Below are 26,320 nucleotides of genomic sequence, written 5' to 3' on the forward strand. Positions count from 1 at the left end.
TGTAGAACATATCTTCAGAGAGGTTTCAAATACATTACTTGGTGGCTTCAGGAATTGGCAACCACTGAGGAAACAGGCCTCAAGACCAAACCAATCTAGAGCACATGCTGATTCGACATGCTTTCCTCCCATGTGTGACTGTACAGTCTGAAGATTAGTGATTTCCAGAGAGAAGCCAGAAGTTTCATTCTCTGAGGTTAGGAGAGGGGCAGAGAACTATGAACAGTCTTTCTAAAGGGTTATTTTATGTACACAGATTTGGATGTGGTATTTGAGACATATGACTCTCAGACTTTGATGTGCATAGATTGGTCTGCTCTGTAAGTTTAGAAATACTAACTGTGAAAATAAAATTCACAGAGAACAAAGGATGATTCTGTCTATGTAAGATATGTATTTGAGTGTCCAGATTGACTTTTAAATGTGTCTAGTTTATATGGGATGGTAAAAATTAACCCCAATGCCCAGAAAAAAGCTATAAAAATCTCTGTTCCCAATAAATGCTTTATGAGCTATTTGTCTACATAGGAGGATTAGTGTGATTCTTAAAATAATATCTATGTAAATTAATAAATATCTCCAGTCTCTGAGGCTTACATACCTATATATTTCCCCACCACACAAACAGCATGGGAGGGAGTGGGGGAGGGGGAGCAGGAGGGAGAGGGAGAGAGGGAAAAGGAGAGGGAGAGGGAAAGATATCAGCAGAGAGTGAGGTAGAAAGAATCATTTCTTGATTTGTGGTAGTCATGTCTCATAAATTCACCATGGACATTAAATTAAAAAATACTAAATCATTGCTCCTAAGTGGAACATAGTAGGATAGGTTTTCAAGAGCCTCTGGTATTGGCATTCTCCTCAATAGATCAATATTTAATCTTTTATATGTGTTTAAGGTTAAAAACATGGTATATACACATACCCACATGCACACACACACACACACACACACACACACACACACACACACGAGAGGAGAGAGAGAGAGGAAGAGAGAGAGAGAGAGAGAGAGAGAGAGAGGGAGGGAGGGAGGGAGGGAGGGAGGGAGGGAGAGAGAGAGAGAGAGAGAGAGAGAGAGAGAGAGAGAGAGAGAGAGAGAGAGAGAGAGAGAGATCTGTGATTCATTAACATTGAATTCATGACCCAAAGCATTGGAACCTATTTCTGAGCAATGCTAATCTAGCATGTTTTACGTTCAAATCATGGTTTGAGCTTAATGATAATTCTCAGTACCTCAGCAGTATTAGGGGGGCATTTTAAACAGCAATATCATCAACTAAAAGAGAGAACGGGAAGGATTACAAAATGGATTGTAACTCCATTCATTTCCAATACGAACACTGAAACAGGAGGCAGGGAGCAGCTGTTTCTTCTGCTCTGGCTGAACTCAATTTTAGCTACTCTGTGCATGACTACAAATGACTAGAAAAATTTCAGGGTTACAAATAAATTTCCAGCAAGTAGATGAATTCACAAATAATAAAGATCTATAAATGATGGAATCAACCATCTCGCATGCTACTATGGATAATAATTCAGGCATGCATCACCATATGCAAATTGCTGAATTATGTCTGCCAGATGTTGAGGGCAGAGACACAGTTGTTCAGGGACAGCTCCTTGTCTCTAGAAGTTTCAGTCTATTGAGGCATAGTCCAACAAAAGAGGCAACTTAGAATATAATAACCCAAGCCAGAGGCAGGGGAAGTACAAATTTCAGAGTGGAAGTCTCCTTGGTTTTTACTTTTGCAAATGAGGACACTGAGACTTGCTAAATCTCAGTGTGGAACAGGCTGATGGTATCAAGTGGAACAGGCAAGAACTTCTTGGTCTTTTTTTTTTTTTTTTTTTTTTTTTTTTTTTTTTTTTTTTTGCAGCCCGAAACCTTTCCCCACTTTGATCAGAACCCTGTTCCATGTCTCTTCTTGTTACCCAAATCAGGTATAGCTGCCAAGAAAACCAGGCACACTGCTGAATCAGTAGCTTGCAAATGTGTGACTTAGAAAACTAATATAAGTTTGAAATCACTGTAAAGGAAATATTCCAAGTGGATTAACATAAGTCTAAGCATTACAAGCTAAGAGGCGTAAGCAAGTAAACAAAAATCTGTATCTCCAATGAATCGTTTCTTAAGTCACATTAAAGACTGAAATGTCTTTGCCAATTGAGCATCCTAAACATAATTCAAAGCTAGAATTAGATAAATCCCCGGGGATGTACCTGTTTGGCGGAAGGTAGTTTTCTTCCATTCTAAACTTGCTTGTGTTTTCTATAATGAAATAGTTTTATGTTTAAGAAGTTTCTCCTCACCAAACATTACATTGTAAAGAAGATTGCTTCATGGTGGCTTTCAAAGCCTTGACAGATGAAAATTCTGTTCCATCAACTCTGTATTTCCTGCTGTACTGTTTGGGTTTTCTGGGCTGGAATCTCTGCTTTTTTTTTTTTTTTATTTTAAACAGGAAGCTTAGTGTAATTTTTTTATCATAATGATGTGGGGACTATTAGGATTTCTTTGAGGGAAAAGAAGTCTTTCTTGGGGAGACTGAATTCCCCAAAAGTGATGGCTTTCAAAGCTCTCCCAAGCCTGTGGCTTTCAGGTTCTGCCAAGTTCATAGGAGATGCTTGGATGGAGTGGGAGTTTTAGGGTAAAGTCTATCACAGATTGATAGGTGGAAGCTTAGGAGAGAGAATGAGAGAGCCAAGCTGTTTGAGCTAAGCACAAAGGTCACCCCCGTGGCAGGGAAAAGAGCTTTAGACATGGACAACAAAGGTCAAAGTATCAGAGACAGCACAGGTTGGTTCTGCCAGCGTCAGAATGAAAGAGCCAGAAGAAAAAAGACAGCTAGGCTTTTCTGAGTCAGGGCAGAGAAATCTAAGAAGACCCAACAGAACCTCACTGTAGCTCATAGGGATGCTACTTGTGGATGGAAATTCTGGGAAGGAAGAGTGTATTATCCCATTAGAGGAATCACTGTTCCACCCAATTTCTTACCATGGATTAATAAAAGCCTGCCTTCTTGAGGGGTAGAGTCTCGCTAAGGTTGTTGACCTGATCAACTGTTTTTTGTTAAATGGGTATCAGGCTTCTTTTTATTGAATATTTTAAGTATTTACATTTCAAATATTATCACCTTTCCTGGCTCCTCCTTCTCCCGTCCATTCTTCCTCCCCCTGCTTCTATGAGAATACTCCCAATCCCCCACCCACTCCCACCTGACCACCTTGACATTCCTCTATAATTGGGTATTGAGCCTTCACAGGACCAAAGGCTTCTCCTATTGATACCAGACAATACCATCCTCTGCTACATATGTGGCTGGAGCCATGGGTCCCTTCATGTGTACTCTTTGGTTAGTGGTTTAGTCCCTGGGAGCTCTGTGTGTGTGTGTGTGTGTGTGGTGCGGGGGGATCTGGTTGGTTGATATTGCTGATGCCAAGAAGTGTTTGCTGACAGGAGCCTGATATGGATGTCTCCTGAGAGGCTCTGCTAGAGCCTTAGTGATTCAGATGAGGATGCTTGCAGCTAACCATCATACTGAGCATGGGGACTCCAATGGAGGACTTAAAGAAAATACTGAAGGAGCTGAAGGGATTTGAAGCCCCACAGGGTAAACAACAATATCAACCAACTAGATAAACTCTTAAGGGAGGAGGCTTTCCTTTTGTTGACTAGGAAACAACAACTTTCCCTTAATGGGCACTCAATGCTTCTATAACAATAAGACAATGGTGCTAGATCTTACAGAAATAGCTCTGTTATGGTTATTTTTGCCTTGGAGATTTCAGAGTCGGAGGCTTCTTAGTAACCATTGGGGTTAACAGGGAAGAGGCTGTGCAAGCACCAAGGCTGTTAGCTAGCCCTGCTTTTCTTTTCTCCCAGCTTTCCAGAGCACAGCACTCCCCACTTGCTCTTTCCAGTCCTTAGCTCATCTATCACCCTCGGCTATTAAACATGAGGCAACCGCAGCTTTGCGACTATGTTGCTTAAACAGCAGGTTTTTTTCTTTATACTGTTATCACCCTAAAAAATAGCAGTCAGCCTCAGGTAAATCAAGGCCTTAATTACTCAGTAACTTTATTTACAATTCATAGTATTAGAAATCTCTTCAGGGAGAGACACTGGCAAACTCAAATTACCGTTCTATTTTTTTTTTTTTAACTCCATAGATTTTTCTGCCTGTTTCAGCAGTCTCCTCTTGTTCATTGCCCCTTGTTTTCTTACTCCATAACTCTTGTTGCATTTAGGAAAAAAATTTTTTTTTTCAGAAATGAAAAGTATGACTCTAAAACAGACATAAAGGTAAACACTCGAACGCACATTTTAGAGATTTGGTCGAGTGTATTATTAACGGAGAGATGGGTTCTCCATTAGAGCCAGTTCAAAGGAGAAATAAAATAACAAACACACGTGCATATTGGGACTGTTAATATGATTGTGTAAACTGAGGCCAAGCTGTCTTCTTCTGCTGCAGGGGAGGCAAGTCAATAGACTGTCAATCAAATGGCAGTTGCTTGTCTAGTTAGAGGAATTCCTCATAACTTGTAAGGAAACAGTATTATTCTTTCTAGGAGAGCCAGAGAAACTGACCACAGCTACAAGTGCAACAGTAAAGCATTAAAAACAAAAAACAAAAAAAAAAAAACACAGAAAGACTATGAGGTTGAAAGACCTTCAAATGTAGATTTGTCTTGCAAGTTACAGAGAATAAATCACTCTAGAGAGATTTAAAGGCTTGTCTGCTGCCCACTCTCTGGGGTAATTAAAATATAAGGATTTGTAACTTCTCTGACACAGATTTGTTACATTCCAGAGCCACAGACCTTCTCACGTTAGGGAGCAGAGAGGGGAGACATCCCATAGAAGACCTGGATCTCACTAGTCTGGGCTCCTGTCTTGTGATTCTGCTGAGCATACCAAGGTGCATCTGGCACACGGTGTCATGGCTTGTGAGAAACTGGAATGTGAGGAACCTCAGCTGCTAAGGTTCCCTGTGAGAAATCATTCACAATGAGTACTTCCGGGTCAGTTAGGACAGGCAGGAAGATAAGTAGGTAATAGTAGTAAAAGACAGAGGTCTAGTAGTTGGTAGATAGATGATAGATGGATAGATGGTAAATGAATGTGTAATTGGTAACAGATAGATAGAGAGATGTGAAATTATAAATGGATAGATAGATGACAGGTAAACAGTTGACAGATATTTATTATATACTGTGGGTGAATAAATAGGTAGATGAAAGATTATAGATGAGTAGCTAGGTGATGGGTAAGGGATAGGTAGACAATATATGGATAGATGTTAGACAACGATGAATGGGTGATAGATTGTAGATGAGTGGATAGATAAGTAGATAAATGGATGAATATATATCCAGATTTAAGATGAATAGGTGAATGATAGATGGATAGACTTTAGAAAGATGATAGATTATAGATGAATGAATAATAGATATATGGGTGATAGATATATAGCTGATAGATGAATACATGATAGGTAATAGATACATTGGTGATAAATTATAGACAGCTACTTAGATGAGTGATAGTCTATAGATGAGAGATAACGACATATGATTGGTAAATAAATGATGAGTGGATAGATCATAGACAGATGAGAGATGAAGGTAGCTACCTGCATATGTAACAGAATAATTTGTTGGCTGGCAAGTGGTATGCTATCATAGATGGCTCACATTTTCATACTTCATGGCAGGTCATTATCCTCTCTGTTGTCTGTAGCTTAGAGAGTTATGAAAGGGTTCAAGGACACTGGAAGTTTCAGTGACACCACAGATGGCAGTGAAATGACCTCCTGGGCTGTGCTCTAACCTAGTCACCACACCATTTCTATTCATCTGTTTCCTTAGTTGATGATTTCCTCATTTCTCTAGCACATGCCCTCTGCATGTGCCAAGCTGTGCCCTGGTAACACCCATGGGAGGTAATGTCAGTAATCTCAAACCGAGAGTGCCCAGTTTGAGATGACTTACTGTGGATCACCGGTTCCTTTCCTTTTCTGAGAATTATTTCTAAAGCCACACAAGAAACCTCAGCTACTGTAATCGTGTCTGAACGTCCAGGAAAGTGACACCAAGCTGCTACTAAACCCTACACGGGTGATTCCAGACATGGCTTCAGGAGCCTTCACTTCCATTGCTGAAATCAGATGATTTTATGTCTGCTTTGCCTTAGAGATCTGCATGGGCTGTTAAGGGCCACTTCCCATTAACTGCACATGTAGTAGCCATTTGTATCAGGCAATAAAATTGCTTACAGAACCTCTGCTTCAGTATTTCCAAAAAAGAAACATTTATACAAGCTGCCAAAAAGTAGTGGCCATGCATGATTTCTTTAACCTTTTCAGAAGAAGGGAGTTGAACTGTAAAGAGGTCCCTCTTAATGTGACCCAAAGGCCCAGAGAAAAAGGCTCCACCAGGCTCATTGTTTTGCTTTTCTGGAAACTACTCAGCCAGAGTTAAGCTTCTTCATGTGCAGCAGCAGATTCACCCCAAAGAAAGGCCACTGGTTCTGTTGAACAAAGAGAGCCAGGCTGACAAAGCCCAGGGTGACTGGAGCCTCCTAGTAATAATAACCTTAAACTTCCGACAGCTATGGTTGAGTCAGCAAAAACTATGGGATTTGACCTATTCTATTGACTGGTCCTGCCGATTCCTGCTTGGAAGTGGAGGCTTAGGATTTTACTTTTGATACACTTTCTGAAGGACAAAGACACATGCCAGGTTTCCAGCTGTATCTGATGACCTCAACCCTGTTCTGCAGGCTACCCATAATTAATTTTATTAGCTTATGTATTATTACCTTCTGGAGAGAAGCTTCCTGATGATTACATCTTATGCTAAGCTTAAAGAAAAAAATGAAGGTACCGGCCATCAGTTCACAGAAAACTATGGTCCATAAACAGGAGGCACTGAATTTTCCTGCCTCTTTTACCCATCCATTTATATTATCACAGGAGTGATGGAGTCAAACTTGACCACCCCCATCTTGCTTATGTTGTTGATTCTTGTGGATATATTAGCTAAATAGAGGAGAATATTCTATAATTTAGTACTCCTTTCCCCCAATTTGGTGAATTTATTGATACATAACTGCCTGTACTTAAAATTCCAATGCATCTGATGCCCTCTTCTGGCCTTCAATAATGCATACAATCAAATGTACATTCCTACACACACACACAAACACACACATACACACAATTTTTTAAAAAGAAAGAAAAAGATATATATTCATATTGACTAAAAAGCTATGAAAAATTTTGACTTCATTGTGGCTGGTAATCTGAATAACTTTAAAAGTAAACAATTTCACATTTACATCACATAATCTAAATTATTTTACTAATGTAGTATGCACTTTTCCCCACATTGTAATATGTAATTCTACATGTATAAAAATATATATTTTTTTTACATTTAGGACATGTGCCATTGTTTCTTTCTTGAAGAAAAATAGTGATGTACCTTTAAAAAGCTAGACTATTAGATTTAACTACATGAATGTAACTACAAAAATTCAATAATTCTGATTTTCTTCAATAACCTTCTCATAAATATTGCTGTGATTAAATAATATAAAACAAACAAGATCACGGCAGATACATTAGCATACATTTCAGGGACGAGAGTTCCATCATTATAATTTTAAAAACTTGAGAGTCCATTGGTGTTGGTTGATTTTGCCTCTCAGAGAGATTTAATGACTAGAAAAGAAATTCAACTCAGAGAGATGATTTTGATTTTCTTTATTTATTTTAACTTTTGCAGACTAGTGATGGTCTCCTCTCTTTCTTCCCCCATTTCTGCATACAAGAAACTGCTTGGACCGTCATACACCACAACAGCTCCGACTTAATGAGAGTCAGAAACACTCATTCTGAGAACGTGCACACTGGGGTTTTTGAGTACGTGGCCAGCATGGAGCAGCTCCAGGCCTCCATTAACCGGGCGGAGCACTGCCAACAGGAGCTTGTGTATTACTGCAAGAAGTCACCGCTTGTTAATCAGCAAGGTGAGTAAACTGAGGCACCTGACAGGCTTTCCAGGCTGCATGGTGTGCTTGCTCAGCTGCATCCTGAGGACTTTAATTTCACAGAGGTGCTGATGTTCCGCTCACTTAGCAAACATGTCACAGTCTGGAAGTCTCATGGATGCTTTTGCCTGGAGAAAGGCACAAGGTCAATTTACATCGAGCTTTGTTCAAAGCCCTGATTGCTTTCTGACTCTCCTCCTGGCCTTAATCGGATAACTGTGCAGTAAAGGCTTCATTCTGATACTAGAGAAGGACTTTATCCCAGTAAAGAGCAAGGGGCTCATACAGTTTATCAAGGACAAGAGCTAATACAAATGTGACTTTGTTCTCTCAAAGTGACTATTCGGTGTAACTCTTTTTCTCATCAACTCGTGATAACTAGCCTCTAGGTATATCTGAAAATTAGGAAAAGGTGCTAGAAATGCTGGATTCAGCAGCTCAAGCAGAAACCAGAAAATCATCCGAGCTCATGCATCCTAGTAAGAACTGGCCTTAGTTCGGTCTGGGTTTCACACTTTCTCCTTTAGAACATTTCATGGTGCTAGAGCAGAGCAGGATTGTACCTTCTGCCATAGAACAGACTTTAATTGTTCTGAAGCAAGCAAATGGTGTTCTCACCATTTTAACATGTCGTCTAATATACAAACCTTCGTGGAGAAAATCAACCCGTAAGAAGCCTTGTTTGCACTCAGATGTCTTCTCTTCAAAATGCTCAACTGCCTTCTGCTCATTGGTGTGACACAAACTGTTCCTGGACAAGGATGACATGCCCCAAACCCACTGTTGTTATAATAATTAATCTCATCAGTGGTTTTTCACTCCACTTTTGATCATTCAGTCCCCAGATAAAAGACTCACAACTTTATATTTAAAATGAGCCTTTAAAGCACTATAGCTGGGCAGAAATCTACCCACTGTACTATTCTGTCTACTTCCCCATCTATAACCCTATGTTACAACTTGCCATGTTCCATCTGGGAATCTCTTAACTTCAGTTGGTCAGCTCCCATGCCATGTTTTCATGCCTCACCTACCCCGTGGCATCTTCTCCTCTCTTCATCTTTCTCTTCTTCCTCATAGTCTTTATCTGATACCCCAAGTCTGGGAACCAAAGCCCCACCTACCTCTCTACTGTCAGGTTATATGCTGTTGGCAACTTTATTCAAGCAATAGTTTTAAATTAAGAAGCAAAGTCACATAGCATTACTTGGTGTAGGTAGGTGAGGATTCTCTTGTCCCTGTCACTGAAGCAACCAGAGGCAGCATTTGGCATGGCAGCACATAGCAACAGATCACACCTCGACAGCTCACTTTGCAGCATATTGTTTTTAGCTATGATTGCGGGGTATTTTTCTTGAGAAATTAGGGTTCTAAGACCTATGCTTTACAAAGTCTCCTGTTTACTCTGGTTTCTTATCTGAGCATGGGATTCAATTGCAGATGGACTATTGAGAAAACATTTTTATATGTAGTCCATGCATCCATCACACAGCATGTGGAACATCAACCAAATGTTGGCACAGTTGGCCTGGTATCAGACATCTCCCTCTTCCTTTTCCAGTTAAAAAAACCTTCTTTCCTGTTTACTCTCTGCCCACTTGATGTAGGATCATTTTCTCTACAATGTGCAAGTTCCCTCCTCCTTTCCCTCTTTTCCATAACTTTCTTATTTAGACTTTTATCCACCTAACTACCATCCTGCTGGTTCCAACTCAGACTTCATAGCCTAAAAATCCAACTCTATGAATGAGGGCCAAAACATCATGAAAATTATAAGATGTCCTTGCACATGAGGAGAGAGCTAACTTCCTGTTTTAGGCGTCTCATTGACTGAATACAAGACTGAGGTGGATGAAGCTTTGATTCATCAGGAAATAACATGTATGGAAAGGTACCACCAACAAAGACAGGGATATGGGTCTCGATGGAACAGCACTACTGAGGTGACATGCTCAAACTGAACCCCTTCATCCTCAGGCATTCTTTGTAATTATAGTGAAAATACACAGCCTAGAAGGATAAAGATTGTTTGTTTTGCTGAATATTTATGTTATTTTACATTGCATAATGTTCTGTGAGTTTATTCTCACCAGACAGAGCAGGATTACCTTCTGTTTTTGTTTTTAAATAGGATAATATTCCAATGTGCACATAACCCATTTTCTTTGTTCAAGCCACCACCAGTGGACAGTCAGGATGCTTGTGTAGCTTGGGTATCATGGCTAATGCTGTAGTAGTAATGAGAACATCTTTGGTAGAAGATGTTAGAAGCTATTCTGCAAAACAAAATAAGCCAAACAGAAGAACACAGATGCTATATCCTCCTATTTGAATGAGAAAATGGCTACTGAAGAACAGGAGGGGGATCAGGATGGGTACTGGCTGTAGAATGAGTAAACAGTTGGGCACCTCAGGCATAATGTGGTAACTACACTTAACAATATATATTATTCTTGAAATTTTCTAGGAGAAATGTTCTCTTCAGTACATGCACAGACGCCTACACATGTAACTAAATGAAGTGATAGAATGGTACCAATCATCACAGTGTATCATGTTGTAGACATTGAACCAGCACGAATTTCATTCACCAACCCAATAAATCTGAACACTAAACCATTAGGAAAGATGATCATCAAAATCACAAATGAATCACATGATAGTAAAACCAACAGATGGGAATCTCCAAAGTGATAAAAAATCAGAGTGTGAAGCCAGGAGAAGGAGGTTTACACCTTTGGCAGCAGCAAAGCCTTCCGAGGTACCGCAGCCAACCTTGAGACTATACTACCTGTGTTAGCTACTGTTACCATTGCTGTGATAAAAAACCCCAAAAAAAGCAAGCTTAGGAAGAAAGGGGTTTGTTTGGCTCATGAGAGTATAGTCATGGCAGTGGGGGGTCCTAGTGGCAAGGACTTGGGGCAAGTGGGAAGTTACAGTCCCTCAAAGGAAACAGACAATGATTGAGGTGCTCAGCTGGCATTCTCCACTGTATGTAGTCTAAGACCCAGCCCAGGGAAGGGTGCTATCTATCTTTATGGTGTTTTACAGTGGTTATTATTATTATTATTATTATTACCATCATCATCATAATCATTATTATCTCAGTTAACCTACTTTAAAAAAATGCCTGTTAAACATGCCCAAAAAATAACTTAATCCAAACAGCGTTGCTCAACCTGTGGGTCACGTCACGATCCCTTTGAGGGTCTGAGTTTCCTATTCTAATGGGTCATTTATCAGATATCCTTAATATTACATATTTACATTGTGATTCACAGCAGTAGCACAATTACAGCTGTAAAGTAGCAGTGATAATTTTTATTTTTTATTTATTTATTTATTTATTTTAGTGAGGGTCACTGTATTAAAGGGTTACAGCATTAGGAAGCCTGGGAACAACTGTTCTGGGTGAGTCTAGATCCTACCCCCGTGATAGCCAATATTAACCATCAGATTAGTAAAAACAACACTTAACCCCAGAAGGCTGTGGACCAGGGGCATTGGTGACCGGTGATTGCTAATTAATGTTCTTCTTATTCAATACTCAGAGTTTAGCTGAGGTGGAAGAACTGAGAAATGAGAACAGTTTAGATGGTCAGGTCCCAATAGGAAGGCAAAGGCATGGAACAGGAAGGCGGGCTTAAACTGGACCTTCGGATCCCAGTGATTTAGCAGCTTCTAGCAATGAAGAGGTGGAAATGAGTAAGAATTCAGTGAATTTTTATGAACAGTTGTTTTCAGCTGACGAGAATTTGTGACTCAGCTCATTGGAAGGGTGGTTTCTGGGGATACTCAGGGTGATTAAGGGTTTAGCTATGGAGGACAGAATGTAACTAGCATGCTTTTGTTTTAATTAAAACATATTCCTTGTGTTTTTTTTAAATTCACCTATACTCTTATTTAAATTATTTAGTTACTCTTTTAAAAGCCTTAGATAGACACAAATGTATTTGATGCCTTTAAATACTTGGCTGAGTGGTGAAATGACTCCATGGGCGAAGACAGCTGCCATCAGGCCTGTTGATTTGAATTTTATACCTGGTACCCAGATGGTGAAAGAGAACCAATTCCTGAAGATTTCTCTGACCTCCATATGCATACTTGTAAACACATATACAAACAAAAACTCATTCATTCGTACATACATACATACACACACTATATATACATACATACATACATACACACAAATATGCACACACAGCACACATATACAACACACATTATATATCCATACACAGCATACACACAAATCACACCTTATACACACATACACACACAAACACGCTACACATATACATAAATACATTACACACATATATACATACATACAGCTTACACATAAATCACACATTACACACACGTAAACATACACAAATCACACATTACACACATACCACATACATACACACACAAAAGACCAAGCAGCATATGCACACAACACACATATACAATACACACATTATAATGATAAATATACAATAACATACAAAAAAACATTTAAAACATTCAGAAATTTATCTTAGGGAGAATCAGAAATATACCTATAAAAAGATGACTTAGATCTTAAGAACAAGAATCTATTTTTTCCCCTTGGTCTATGAACATATTTTTTAAGTAGTGTACTTTAATACTACAAAAGTGTCAAGCAAGCTTAACAATTGATGGGTTGTTAATCAAGTTACACGTAGAACATTGATGTTAGTAGCGTCATATAACACACACTTCCAAATTTCCGTGTTTTATATTTTTCCTCTTAAACATGGCAGTATTTGTCTTAATGGTGAGAGAAGAGATACCATCATTTCCAAAGGGCTAAGATGAGTCCTGTGTTAGTGAGTAGGGTATCTGTGAGCAGAAGCTGCTGCTGCCCAGTGGGAATGGTGGTAGTAACATAAAGGCTTGAAAGTCCAGAGGAAAATGGCCTGTTCTTTGTGGGGACATGACTGATTGAGTGTTGCTTGCATTCTTCTTTTGCTCCATCTCCAAACACTATGATTCTTTTCCTCGGAACTTTTTTCTCCCCTGAGATAGATTACCGGCATGCCTCACATCCCTTTCTACAAATCCTCTGCTAAATGTTCTGTCGGCTCCTTGCTTGAGTTCCTTGGCATCGTGTTTAGTCTTGGCTCTGGGAAGGAGCTGGTAGCTGAACATTTATTGTAGAAAGAGATGCATTTAGCTAGGGGAAACTTTTTTTCCCCACTGTAATATTTGCTTCAGGCATGAAGATTTTTCAGTATTATTTTTGTAGTCTTCAAATAAATAGCCAAGCCAGTAAATGGAAGAGAAAATATAGACTTCCCGATAAATCCTAAATCATGACAAAGGAGTGCTATACTATGCCTGATATCTAATAAACTACTAGTATATTTTTAGCCAATAAATATATAAAGACAAGTCAGTGCGTTTATAGAACACCTCAGAATGTTTTGATGGGTGTTTTGGGATGTAGAATCAATTTTATTTTAGTATATTAATTACCACAGTTTATGTTTTGATGCCAATTTGTTTTAAAGATTATTTTTAAAAAGTTGCAAGTGGAAACTCTCTCTTTCATGAATAAACAGCAACTGATGGTTTCTATTCAAAGAACAATGTATTATCCATTTCTTTCTGAGAACAAAGAAAGGATGGAGAGCAAGCTCAGCAGTGGGGAACACTGACTGCAGACCTGTGTTTAGTTCCTAGCACCCACATAAGTTGGCTTCCAGTGAACTGTAACTCTTGGTTCAGAAGACCTGATAACCCCTTCCGGGCACCTGCATACAAGGGATACAAGTAAACTCATGCAGGCACAAACTCATACTCACAAACAAGAAGTGTACAATAAATAGTTTTAAAGATTATAAAATTCTATTTAAAAAATAGACTTAAACAAAGTAACTTGTAAAGATAGTTTCTTCCAAAATGTTGTCAATTAGTGTTTAGGGCATGACTATGTAGGACCCTCTTTCGGGGACCCCCCACTCAAGTCCCAGGACATGGGGTTACCCAATGAAACACGAGAGACCTTCTTGCTGCAAAAGCATGAGGTAGTTTAATGACGGAGCTCTGGGCCGATACATATCTCACGCAGGAGACAGAGGCATCGACCCTGAACTCAATTAGGGGGACATATTTATAGGGAAAATTACATAAGCAGTTAGCAACAAGCACATAATAATTTCATTGGTTTATTCAAATTGGCACTCTCTGTCTGCTTTTGGATACGATTCAACTCTAGACCACTCTGTTTTGGGGCACACTGACCTTCATACTAGTTTTTCTCAGGATTGCAAGGCCAGCCCAGACCTTATTGATTCTAGCCGGTCTGGGTGTGGGCCATTTCTTTAAACAAGTTATTTTGTTCTTAGCCTTGAAGCATACTTGTCCTCAAAGCTAGGTTAGTGGGAGCTAACTTGAAATTTTAACTCTTTCAACTATACCATATCAGTCTCTTTCTGTCTATGTGTCTGTTCCTGCCTCCCTCTCTGTGTCTCTGTCTCTTTCCCTATGTGTCTCTACCACATCTCTGTCTCTTTCCTTCCCTCTCCTCCCCACCCCACCCTTACTTTAATAACTTAGAAAGAAAGAACATTGGTCTAAGGTGGAAGGTGGTATCACATTCTTCTGTTTTGTCTTTCAGATGGAAGCCCTCGGAGCTGGTGGGTGGGAAGAACCAATGAGACACAGACCTACTGGGCTGGTTCTTTGCCTGTGCCTCAAAAGTGCACTTGTGGCTTGGAAGGGAACTGCATAGATGCCCAGTACCAGTGCAACTGTGATGCTGATCGGAACGAATGGTAATTTTCCAATTAATTACATTAAGGGTATGCAGCTGCATGGATGGTAAATACATTGTGTCAAGGAAATAATTAGGTGAGACTATATTTCAATGATACATGGTACAGTCACCATTCAAATTCTGCAAGTTAAGACAGAAAACTTTCAGAGGTCTTTTTTTTTTTTAATGTGATAGGTCACACGTTTTGCTTATTTTATTTCTATCATATGAGAAAACATAAACATCGAAGACATCTGCAGTTCGTTTTCATTGTTGATATCAGTACTTTCTACTATTTCTAAAATACTATGTACTCAGTTACCTAAGCACAGCTCATCAACATAGGCTGTAAACTTCAAAGGTACAAGTGTGTAGATTTTAAATTACTATAAATCTAAGCAATTATTTTGGCATGTAGTTCTTTTGTATTTTTTAAAGGATGAAGCAAGCCAGAAAGAATGACTCTTGTATGGACAATATCTTTAAAATGGGAATCTATAAATTTAGGGACTTGAAGATATAAAGTATTTTTATAAACAGAAAATAAATCCCATGTATGTGTTTTTTTAAACTTAAAAAATTATAATGATTTCTTTTTATCTTTTAGAATAGACTCTGCAGGTATATTGCTCTTATATATCATTTAAAATAAATATTTTAAATATTTGTATTCCCATTTCTTTGCACTACATGTCTTGTCTTATATTATTAAGCAGCTGAACCTGTATACATCTAATTTTTAATAATTTATAAAATTGAGGATTTTATAGCTATATACAATACAATATGATCAGATCCGTTTCCCCTTCTACCTCCCCTAAATCTTCCTGCACATTTCATTTTTCCAACTTCAAGTCTTCATCTTTTACTCAAAAATTATTTCCAGTTAGCATTGTCCACATAAACATGGAAATGTAGCCATCCACTGGCACACGACCAATTTTTCCAGTAGCCACACTTTCTCACAAGAATATTGTTGTTAAAAGATGACGTACTGGGTTTTGACACCAATGTTAGGAAAAGGATGAAGAGAGTGAGAGGATATGACCCATGGAGGTGCAGCAGGGCCTGGAGGCAAGGGGGAATTCCTCTGGGGCATCCATGTTGGGAATTCCTTCCTCCTAAGGGATCAGCCACTTAGGAGTCATATAGTGTAGTATAGAATTTATTTAGGTCGTGGGGAAGTTAAGAGAGCAGTAGAGGCAGAGAGAAGAGAGGAATAGAGAGTAGAGGAGTAGAGGCCGGCCATGAGCACATGGAGGCAGGGGTAAGGGAAGGAGAAGAGAAAGGGTAAGGGTGGGAGAGCAAGAACAAGAAAGAACAAGAGAGAGAGAGAAGGGGGCAAGGAGCCCCTTTTATAGTGTCAGGTCACTGAGGCAGAGCATACCTGGCTATTGCCAGGTAACTGAGGGTTGGGGTTTACAGAATCCCCACATTCCCCCATTTTGGTTTAATTAAAAAAGAAAAATTAGAGGTGATGGTGGACCAGGAATAGGGTTGTTGTGATCTCTGACTGCTTCACACTTGTTTTGGAATAACATTTCTAGAGTCTTGAAAAGTGGGAATGGGGATGTTTGTCCAGTCTTAGAGTTGGCTGTTTCCTTGTTGTCCAGGGTCTGTGGAACCATCTGAGGGTAGGTCAGAAGGAACAGGTCCAGTGGAAGCATCTGTGTCTGTGAGAGAAGGCTGAAGCATCTGTTGGTTGTTTCTCTGGAGCTGTTCTAGATGAATGAGTGCCTGGACTTGACAAGAAATGGTTCTTCTTCCTCCAGCAGCTACCAACTCTTGAGAGCTCCTCAGTTAGGGGTGGATCCTTATGAGTTCCTCAGGTCCTAGTGTGTGTTCTTCCTCAGTGTAGGTTATTAATGCTGCTGAGACTCCACGAGTCCATTAGCTGTATCATGTTCCAGACACATTTCCCAGCACTCCCCGCTTCCCCCTGCCTTTGCATTCTTTCCTGTTTTCTTAATCCTTTTCATGCAGTGCATTTCAATCACATTCTTTCCTCTAACTCTTCTGCCTCCTTGTCCTTGATCTCTGAGCCTCAGTGGCAGAATGTTGGTGATCATGTCCCACTTCTGTCACCTGCTCTCAGCACTTCAAAGCATTCATAACCTGGATTTAAGTATGGCTGATGGGATTATAGAATGATTATATGTGACCTCGTTGTTTGTGTTATATAAATGATGTTTGTTTGCCTGTCAAGCATCCTGGTCACAATAATGCTATATATGTGCTGTGTATATGAATACATATAATAAATGCCCCAAAATACACCACACACACATACACACACACACACACACACACACACGACTCTTAGAACAACATGGAAGAAGAACTTACATGTAATCATAGAGCTGTGATTAAATTTTATGTTTATTTTGTATAAAGACTATCCTTTCTCTTACCCAAACTGTGCTTTACAGAAGGGGGAGAGTCTGAGAGAAGTTGGGGAGAAGAATAAATACAATTAAAAAAACATGGTATGGAATTATATAAGAACTAGTATTCATTCCCCTTGGATCACAGACTTTTTTTTCCTTAGTATCTTCACAGAACATTGTTCACATGCTGAAAACTGCATTTTTATGAATGTAAAAATGTTATTTACGGTAGCAACAAAAAGATCAACCTAATCGCATCCCATATCTTCCCCCACCCAGTTCCTTGACAATACATTGCTAATTAAAACTTGTTCTTAGATACAGTTTCAAACTTCTTAAGTTACATTCTACCTATAGGTAAAGAACCTTACATATATAATTATGCTTTCATATACTCAGGAAAATATTATGAAAAATAAGTATTTAGGGCTCTGCTGAAATGACTTACCTGGTAAGGGCACTTGCTGCCAAGCCTAATGCCCTGACTTCAGTCCCAGAAACCCACTGAAAAAAGGAGAGAACCAATCATTGTCCTCTGACTTCTCTCTCACACACATATGCCATTGTATGAATCTCCCCAAACTACCTACCTACCTACATACATACATACATGTGAATACCACACATACATACATAAATGCAATACAAGCAAATATTTGATACTGGATAGATGGCTTAGCAGTTAAGAGCTGTTACTGCTCTTGCAGAGAATCTTAGTTCAGTTCTTTGGACCCACCTCACAGATAATAATTATTTGTTACTCTAGTGCCAGGGGATTTAGTGCTGTATTCTGGCCTTTCAGGATACCAGTTACACTTGTGATAGGCTTACACAAACACTTATTACATGAAATAAAAACAAACATATATTATTATTATTATTATTATTATTATTATTATTATTATATTCTTAGAAGAAAAAGCAGTGGAATTGAACATAGATAAGCGCTTTTGTGACTGATTGAAGGAAGAGAACCAAGCGGGATAAGACCTAGATTTAGATTAAAGATTTAATACTTTGTAGACACTAGTCACATCTTAAACTTCAAGAACTAATGTATTATTTCTTTATTTGGCATAACATATCAGAAGGCAGAGTTTGGGGATTCCTGAATTGACGTATAGTGTAGTTTCCAGAAAAGAAAGCTAGTTTTGTTGAATCTGCTGCAAAACCCCTGTCTTGAACCTACATCTGCCTTTCAAAGTGCATGTGAGTGAAGGAGAGTTTTTAGGGCTAAGGAGAGAGCCACAGACAGAAAAGTGAACACACAGGAGGGTATTCCCACAGTGACTACTCAGAGAAAGATCTGGCTGCTTATTCTCTGAGATAGGCTTTGAAAATCCTTCTGTTTAGGGCAGGAATGGTAAGAGTTCACCTCTCTACTGCAGAAAACATGTCCTCCAATTGAGAGGGAAGACTTAAGTCCCAGAGGGAGGCAGACCTAGGGAACCTTGGGAGGTACAAAACCACAGGCTTTGACTTAAATACCCACAGGAGAAATAAAATGTTAGCGAACAATAAAAACATAGCATCTCTTGAGTTATCACCCACTCTACACATTACTGGGTATTTCAAGAAAGTAAAATTCCATTTAAAATCAAGACATTGAACAAGGTTATTATAAACAAGGTCTTGGCTACACTTTAAAATTTACAGGTAAAATCTTTCAAGCTAACAGTATTGAAATGTTTGAAGATCTAACATTAAAAATAACCACAGTGAGTGAATAGGGAATTTAAAACAAATAAAAGCAAGCCATAGTAAAGGACAGAGGGGGTACCTTGTAGAATGGCAAATTAACGTCTGAAATAAAAATAATCATAGAAAATATTGTGGGATAAAAATAGACCACCGCAGATGAAAACTCAGCTAAGAAGAAATGAAGAACACTAGGAAATACTATACATTTTCCAGTGTTCCTCAAATACAAAAGTACAGTTCACTGTTTAGTTACATCACAAAGTTTATAGCATGCACTTAAAGTCAGTTACCACAATACCTCCAGGAAAGGTTGGGTGTGTGTTTCTGTGTGTATAGAGGTGTTAAACAATCTCGTTGAAAGCTTGTGATAACCCATGGTGCTGTACAATATAAGATACTGATATCCACTTCTTTCTCCAACAAGCAAGTCCTTCTCTTGTGCTTGTGGAATTTCATTTTGTTTTGGGAGCACTGAGTTTAATCAGAGCTAGCAGTGTGACCGTGCGTTTGGAACTGTCCATTGGATCCTGGTGAGCTCAGGAGTGCGTACACAATAAAGACCCCTTCCCTAGAGTCTACCAGTAGTTGGACATTTCATAGAATGTACGTGGGCTTTTGAACTGGGAGAAAGGCATCAGCTGAAAAGGCCATTGTCTTCTAATCTTAACCTAGGTTATATTTTTGTAGTCTAGACTTCAATGTCCACAAGAGATACTAACATCTTGCCATATTTTCTAAGATGAGCAATTGAATTTTTTTTTATCAGTGTCCAAACTTAGTAGGAAAGTCTTCATTTAGAAGTGCTGAAAAAAAATCATTGCTTATTTTGGAATGATGCTCATCACCATAATGAAAGGATTTTGTTGCTGCTCCTGTTTATTTTAGGACCAACGACACTGGATTCCTCTCTTATAAAGAACATCTGCCGGTCACTAAGATAGTGATTACGGACACAGGACGGCCCCATTCAGAAGCTGCTTATAAACTGGGGCCTCTGCTCTGCCGGGGAGACAGTAAGTGGTCCCATTGTGTGAATTTACCAGAAGAGAGTCCTTTTGCTTAAGTATCACATGTTGTTCAGTGACAGGGTCATTGATCAGAATTGTATCAGGAAAACCCATGAGATGTGTTCTTTACATTTTTAATGGCATTTGCGTATGTTCATGGAGGTGTGTGAGGTAAGAAGAGGAATGTGTGCCAAGGTGTACATACAGAGGCCAGAAGATAAGTTGAGGGAGTCTGCTCTTACCTTCCAGCACGTGGGTACCAGCAATTGAACTCAGATTGTGAGACTGGGTCAGAAGTACCTCTTCTACCACCCATTATTGCTTTCTGAAAGGTTAAAAAGAAAAAAAAGAAATTATTGGTTATCCAGCCCATTGGTTCATACATGTATCCTAGCAACCCCAAATTTCTCTGTATCTTTATCTACTTAGAAAGAATCAGTGTACTACAAAATGGTTAAGAATTCACGTGTACTTCCTGCTGGTGAGCCTGGGGTGAGATGAGAAAATCAATAGAAGCACATGTCAGTTTGATCAAACATATTTCAACCTTTAATCTCTATTCTTTTCCAGTTCATATGTGTGTGAATTGACTTTCAAACAATTGGTTCTCTGCTCTTTGTATTCAATGGGTAACCATTCTGAAGTGGGACTTTAAAATTCAGAAGTAGTTTATGACACACAGAGACATATACTCATACACACACACACACACATGCACACACACACACAAACACACCACACACACATACCACACATATATATATACATATAAACACATATACATACTTACATATATATGCATATACACATACACACATATGTACAAAAGCACACACACATACATACACAGTGCCTGCCCATACATATCTAAATATTTATTTATATAAATTTTATTTTTTGTCAGTGAATGAAATGAGCAAAGATTCTTAACTTATCAAAGCTTAAAGGTAGATGCATTGATTAGGTATGCTTTTAGCATTTCCAGAAATTAAAATGGAAATAGAAATAAACATTTGCTTGCATTAAGAGCATGCCCTAAAATACAGTTTTATTGTGGGAGCTCCACAGAACCAGGAAAGATGTGACATGCAGTAGATATAGGGAGATGTGTAGCAAAGTTGCTTCATTAAAAAGCAAAGATGTTACTGGCCTATAAACATTACATATGCATTCTATAAAACTGCTATTCACCCACCATTTCTGGTATGCATCAGCCCTACCCTCGCCTCAATCCCACGATCATCGGAAGATGACATAAGGAGGCTTCCTGGAGGAAAAAAATTATGAGGTTGTAAACTCAGCATGTATCCAGAGAAGTACACACTATTTTGTGACTACAGAGAACTGTTTCCGTACATCATCTGCCCCATCACTGCATGCTTAGATCAAAAACTGCAGTAGCCTGCTGGCCACCTCTGCATCTCCCCCACAGAGTAGCCAGGCCCATTGCATACCAGGCTGGACTGGAAAGAGGTACTGATGGGTGCAGGCAGGAGCTCGATTGGAGTGAGACCATTTAATGGGAAAGAAAGGGGTATTTATGCCTCTTGGGAGGTGTCCAGGATCTCTGAGGCAAGGTTTGTGTGTCTGTGTGCAATTGGCCAGGAGTGTTGGAAGACACTTCATCTGAATACTTGGAGACAGTAGGGAGACAATGGGGGATTATGGGTGTGACCTCATAAGGTCAAACAGGGGTGAAGCCTGATAACTGTCAGGTTGGTAAATTCTTACTAGGGTTAATGGTAGGAGAACAGGCTTTCTGGTGTCAGGTTGGGAGGAAGGGAGATAGCAAACTCCCACCATCCTCTTTGAGGTTTCCAGGGTTGTTCTTGTGACTCTTCATACATGTCTCTGGGTCATTTTGGTACCACAGTAACCAACCAGGCCTCCTCTCTTATGACGTGTGCTGCAGTTTCTGGGAATCAGGTGTTCTTCAACTGGGGTTATTAATAACTTCATCTCTTAGGGTTCTTCTTTACTTTTTTTCTTCCTTTCAAAGAAAGATTTTGCTTAAAAAGGATTTTAATCATTGTGTGTGAGTGTTTTTATATATGCATTGTGTGTGTGTGTGTGTGTGTGTGTGTGTGTATGGGGTGTGTGTGTGCCACATTAATGCTTGTTGCCACCAGAGGCTGGAAGTAAACTTCAGATCTACTGAAATGGAGTTACCAGTTGTGATCAGCCATTTGGATGCTGGTAACTGAACCTGGTTCCTCCAAAACAGCAATAAGTACTCAACTCCTTAGCCATCTCTCCAGTCCCCACCCTTAGAATTACTTTATATAAAATTCTTGCTGATTATTTAAGCATTGTCTCTCTCTCTCTCTCTCTCTCTCTCTCTCTCTCTCTCTCACACACACACACACACACACACACACACACACACACCACTGCAGACAGATCCACAGAAATTAACCACATGCATAAATACACTGATTATATAATTTTTAAAAAATATTTATTTATTATAAATAAGTATACTGTTGCATCTTCAGACACAGCAGAAGAGGGCATCAGATTCTATTACAGATGGCTGTGAGCCACCATGTGGTTGCTGAGAATTGAACTTAAGACCTCTGGAAAAGCAGTCAGTGCTCTTAACCTCTGAGCCATCTCTCCAGCCCCAATTATATAATTTTTAAATTAATTTTTAAATTGTGCCTTGGAGTAAGTATACATCCAGGCAATCTTCCTCTGTCTTCTCCTAGTTGATATCAGCAATAGCTGGAACTGTTGATAACAGCATCTAGGGGGCGAGGTCAAGTTCAAGTTTGCTGACACAAATCCTCCAGCATACCAGACTGCCATGCACAAAAGATTCTCGGATCCACCTGTATATTCTACTAACATCAGGAAACTAGAATTTAAATAGTACAATCAGAGGATACAGAAGAAAGCAATCTCAACAATATGAATACATAACTTGTTTGTAGTATTCTGAGACTTGTGATTTAATTACCTTGTGATTTACTAATTTAACTGACACTGACTACTTGGTCCTCATGCCTCCTATGGTTTGTGGGGTGAGGCTCATTTTCAAACAAAGCTTACATTAGACTCGGCTGCAGCAAAATATCTTGATAAATTATCGGAATTGGGGAGGGTTTTGTTTTGTTTTGCTTTTGTTTCTGGTTTCTGGGGTTTTGGTCCATGGTCAATTAGCTCCCTTGCTTTTGTGCTATGGTGAAGGGGAAAGTAAGTGCAGAAAGGCAAAGCAGAGAGATGGGGAACAAGTTTGCTCATCTTGTAGCAAGCGGCATGGAGAACAGAGGCAGAGACAAGCAGGAAGAGAGAGGAAAGGTCTGGAGATCAAATGTATCCTTTAAAGGCTGGCTCTGAGCAGTCTACTTTCTCCATCTTTGGTCTCCTTAGTTTTTATCATCTCCAGAAACACTATCAAATTATGACTCCACGGATGGAGTAATTCATTGATTAAGTCAGAATTCTCCTAATCTATTCCCTTCTACTGAAAGCACAAGGTGAATTATAAGCCCAATGACCAGCAATGCGACCATTAATGGAACACCAAGGAAAAGGACAAGGGGAGGCTTGAGCCAGGCCTTAAGAAAGAAGAGTGTAAATCAGGGAAATAAGTTCCATATAATTTAGAAGGAGCGTTCAGAATTAGGGGTTTAAGGATAACCCATGACTTTCTGGTTGGAATAAAACTGGTTCTATCATTCATTGAGATAAGATTTTTTAAAATTATCTTGAACAGAAAATCATAGGAATGCAAATAAAACAGGATTAAATTGTTTTCTTCTCAGAAATTTATCTAGAGTTGCAATTAGAGGTGCTGGAGACTTTAATTCTAGCCATTTTGTAGAAGAGAGGAGAGGGATGCTGAGAAACATGCAAATACATTTAAAAATGCGTGTGAACTCTGTTGTCTACTAGCTATAAGACTTGCCCTCATTAACTGATGACATCTCTTCTCTCAGACCCCTCTTGTTTTCAGCACAAGTGGGTCTGAAGTTCATGCTGCTGCTAGTGTTATTGCTAACAGCAGAAGTCATGTGTAAAAACTGTAAGATGCTCTGCTCAGAAGCACGATGGCTTGGAATGGTGAAACCAGTTTTTGTGGCAGAAGAAAAGCCAGTAAATGCCATTATCTTTAATGACCATGGTGATAAAACCTTTATTGTCTGTGTGCTTATTCATGTTGTTCTTTTAATGACCCGGTTTTTGTGTGTGACAAATATTAAAGAATCCTTTAGACAATGTAAAAAGCTCAAGGTTTTTGACAAAAACATAAAGCTATGAAACCACCCATACACTTAAAGCAGATAGCATTTTCTTCACCTGACAATAATGGTTCCCTTTTATACCTTGCCAAAGTTCCTCCCACTCAGAAGCCCCTCCCAAAAAATTTTTCTTTTCCTATTACTGTGGTTTTGACTTTTCAGGAACCCCTTAACAACAGAATCATTTGAAGCTGTTTTCCATTAAGTCTGTAGTGTTTAACTTTACATACTGTACTTGATTCATACATGTGCTTGTATGTCTCCACAGCTCACCCTCTTTTATATATATTTATTATAATAAATGGAATGCATGTCTGTTCACTAGTTGGTTCACTGTTCAGTCATTTTCAGCTTTAGGAGATTATTAATAAAGCCAATATAGAGTTGTGCCTGCAAGTTCTTGATTTTTATCTAAAAAGTATCCTAAGATGGTGATCACTCATTCATGTGGTACATGGAAGGTATGACTGACTTTGTAAGATGCAACAGAGACAACAGCCAGAAAAATCATACCTCACATGCCAAATTCATCAGAGGACAAAGATTTTAGCATTGTGGTAACTCTTAGGTTTTTCCAGAGGGTTCCAGAATCTTTACAAAAGCAAAGTGTGTGTGTGTGTGTGTGTGTGTGTGTGTGTGTGTGTGTGTCAGAGAGAGAGAGAGAGAGAGAGAGAGAGAGAGACTATCTGTCTACCTCTGTGTCTATGTGTGTGTGTCTGCCTGCCTATCTGTGTGCATGTGTATGTGTCTGTGTGTTTGAAGGTCAGTGGTCATCTAGTGCCAGGCTGCCCCTTTCACCTTGTTGGAGATAGAGTCTTTTATTGTTCTCTGATGAATAGGCCAAGAAAGCTGGCCTGCAGGTTTAGAGGAAATATCTCATCAACAGACTGACTTTGTCACACCCACTCTCATATGAGTTCTGTGGATCTGAATTCACACTTGTCTGGTAAGGACTTTACTGACTGAACCTTTGCCTTAGCCCTCAGTTCTACAGTCTTGCTGAGTATATACCCAGTTTTCCTTTACTTCATACACAAAAGAGTTGAGGGAAATAATAAAAGGCAAAGATTCAAGTTTACCTGTGGGAAGAGAGCTGAGAAATGCCCAACCTGTGCTTTTATGTCTCCCTGGCCTCCCAGGAGCTGGGAAATGTCTTTGAATTTGTCATACCATTGACAATCTGTAGACAACAGCTCTGATGTCAGCATGCATTTATACCAGCGCTCTGTAGCTCATTCCCATAGATTCTCATTCAGGAGGCGGTGGGGTGGGTAGAGCTTTGTCTAACCTCCTTCTGGAAGCTTCCAGTCTATGGTTGTCTGTACAGTACTGCCCTGGGCCAGTACGGTTTATAGTATGGTGCTTCACTAGCAACTCTGTGTCCCAGTCAATGATGATGTTGGTACCGGGTGCAGAAGATGCTTTTAGAATGATTTATGCCAATTGGATAAGAGAAATTTATGTCTGTTGAGCAGAGCAGTAATAAAAAATGGACAAGAGATGGTGGCTTTGTGCTGTTGTTTCTCTCACTCTGTTTTTCTGGCAATTTATTTTTATTGTAGTTAAACAAAAACAGCAGTCCATGATGGATTAGGGTGAGAGGGAGGAAAAAACAGAAAGAAAAGCGAGTATGTTTTCTAAAGATAGCTTGAGAATCCCAGCTAGAAGCCGGCAGCTGACTTAGGTCTCTCTAGTGACCCAGAGCTTGAATATTCCAGTGGTCCTTGCAAAATCTTCAGAACTCCTCTCAGATTTTTAGGAGACAAAAGGTAATCCAGTATGATGCAGAGTTCAGTGATTTGGGACGTGCAACACAAAGGCATCATTGGGGCATTCAGCTATTCTGTGATTCCTCTACCTCCGGGAACCTGCTGGGACCACTTCTCAACCCAGTTCCTTTTCTTTCCTGCGCAATCTCATTGTCATGCAAATAACACCAACCTTTTCCTTTTTTTCTAATCTCTTTAAACATTCAGATTTAAACCTTTCATTGAGGTTGAGGATCCTTCCTCGTCAGCCTTCCCACAATTCTTCCCTTCTCTCCTTTCCCTTCTCCTCTGATGGGGATGGACCCCTGCTGGGTATCCTTCCTCTGGGGCACATCAAGTCTCTGGGAGGCTAGGTGCTTTCTCCCTAGCTGAGGTTAGACGAGGCAG

General features: G+C 39.4%; 1 protein-coding gene across 5 annotated transcripts in view; it reads left to right on the forward strand.

Moving 5' to 3' along the window:
- The window catches only part of CNTNAP4 (contactin associated protein family member 4), a gene marked incomplete at both ends in the record, with an annotated part of 284,081 nt that overhangs the window by 208,350 nt on the left and 49,411 nt on the right, over positions 1–26,320 (forward strand). For all 5 annotated transcript variants that reach the window (XM_080936900.1, XM_080936904.1, XM_080936903.1 and 2 more), the window contains 3 exons: positions 7,838–8,035; positions 14,688–14,844; positions 19,799–19,926. In XM_080936900.1, coding sequence (XP_080793026.1) covers positions 7,838–8,035; positions 14,688–14,844; positions 19,799–19,926 — 483 coding nt within the window. The remainder of the gene's footprint in view (positions 1–7,837; positions 8,036–14,687; positions 14,845–19,798; positions 19,927–26,320) is intronic.

This window comes from Micromys minutus, assembly GCF_963924665.1.
Source record: "Micromys minutus genome assembly, chromosome: 24".
In the NCBI taxonomy this organism is placed as follows: domain Eukaryota; kingdom Metazoa; phylum Chordata; class Mammalia; order Rodentia; family Muridae; genus Micromys; species Micromys minutus.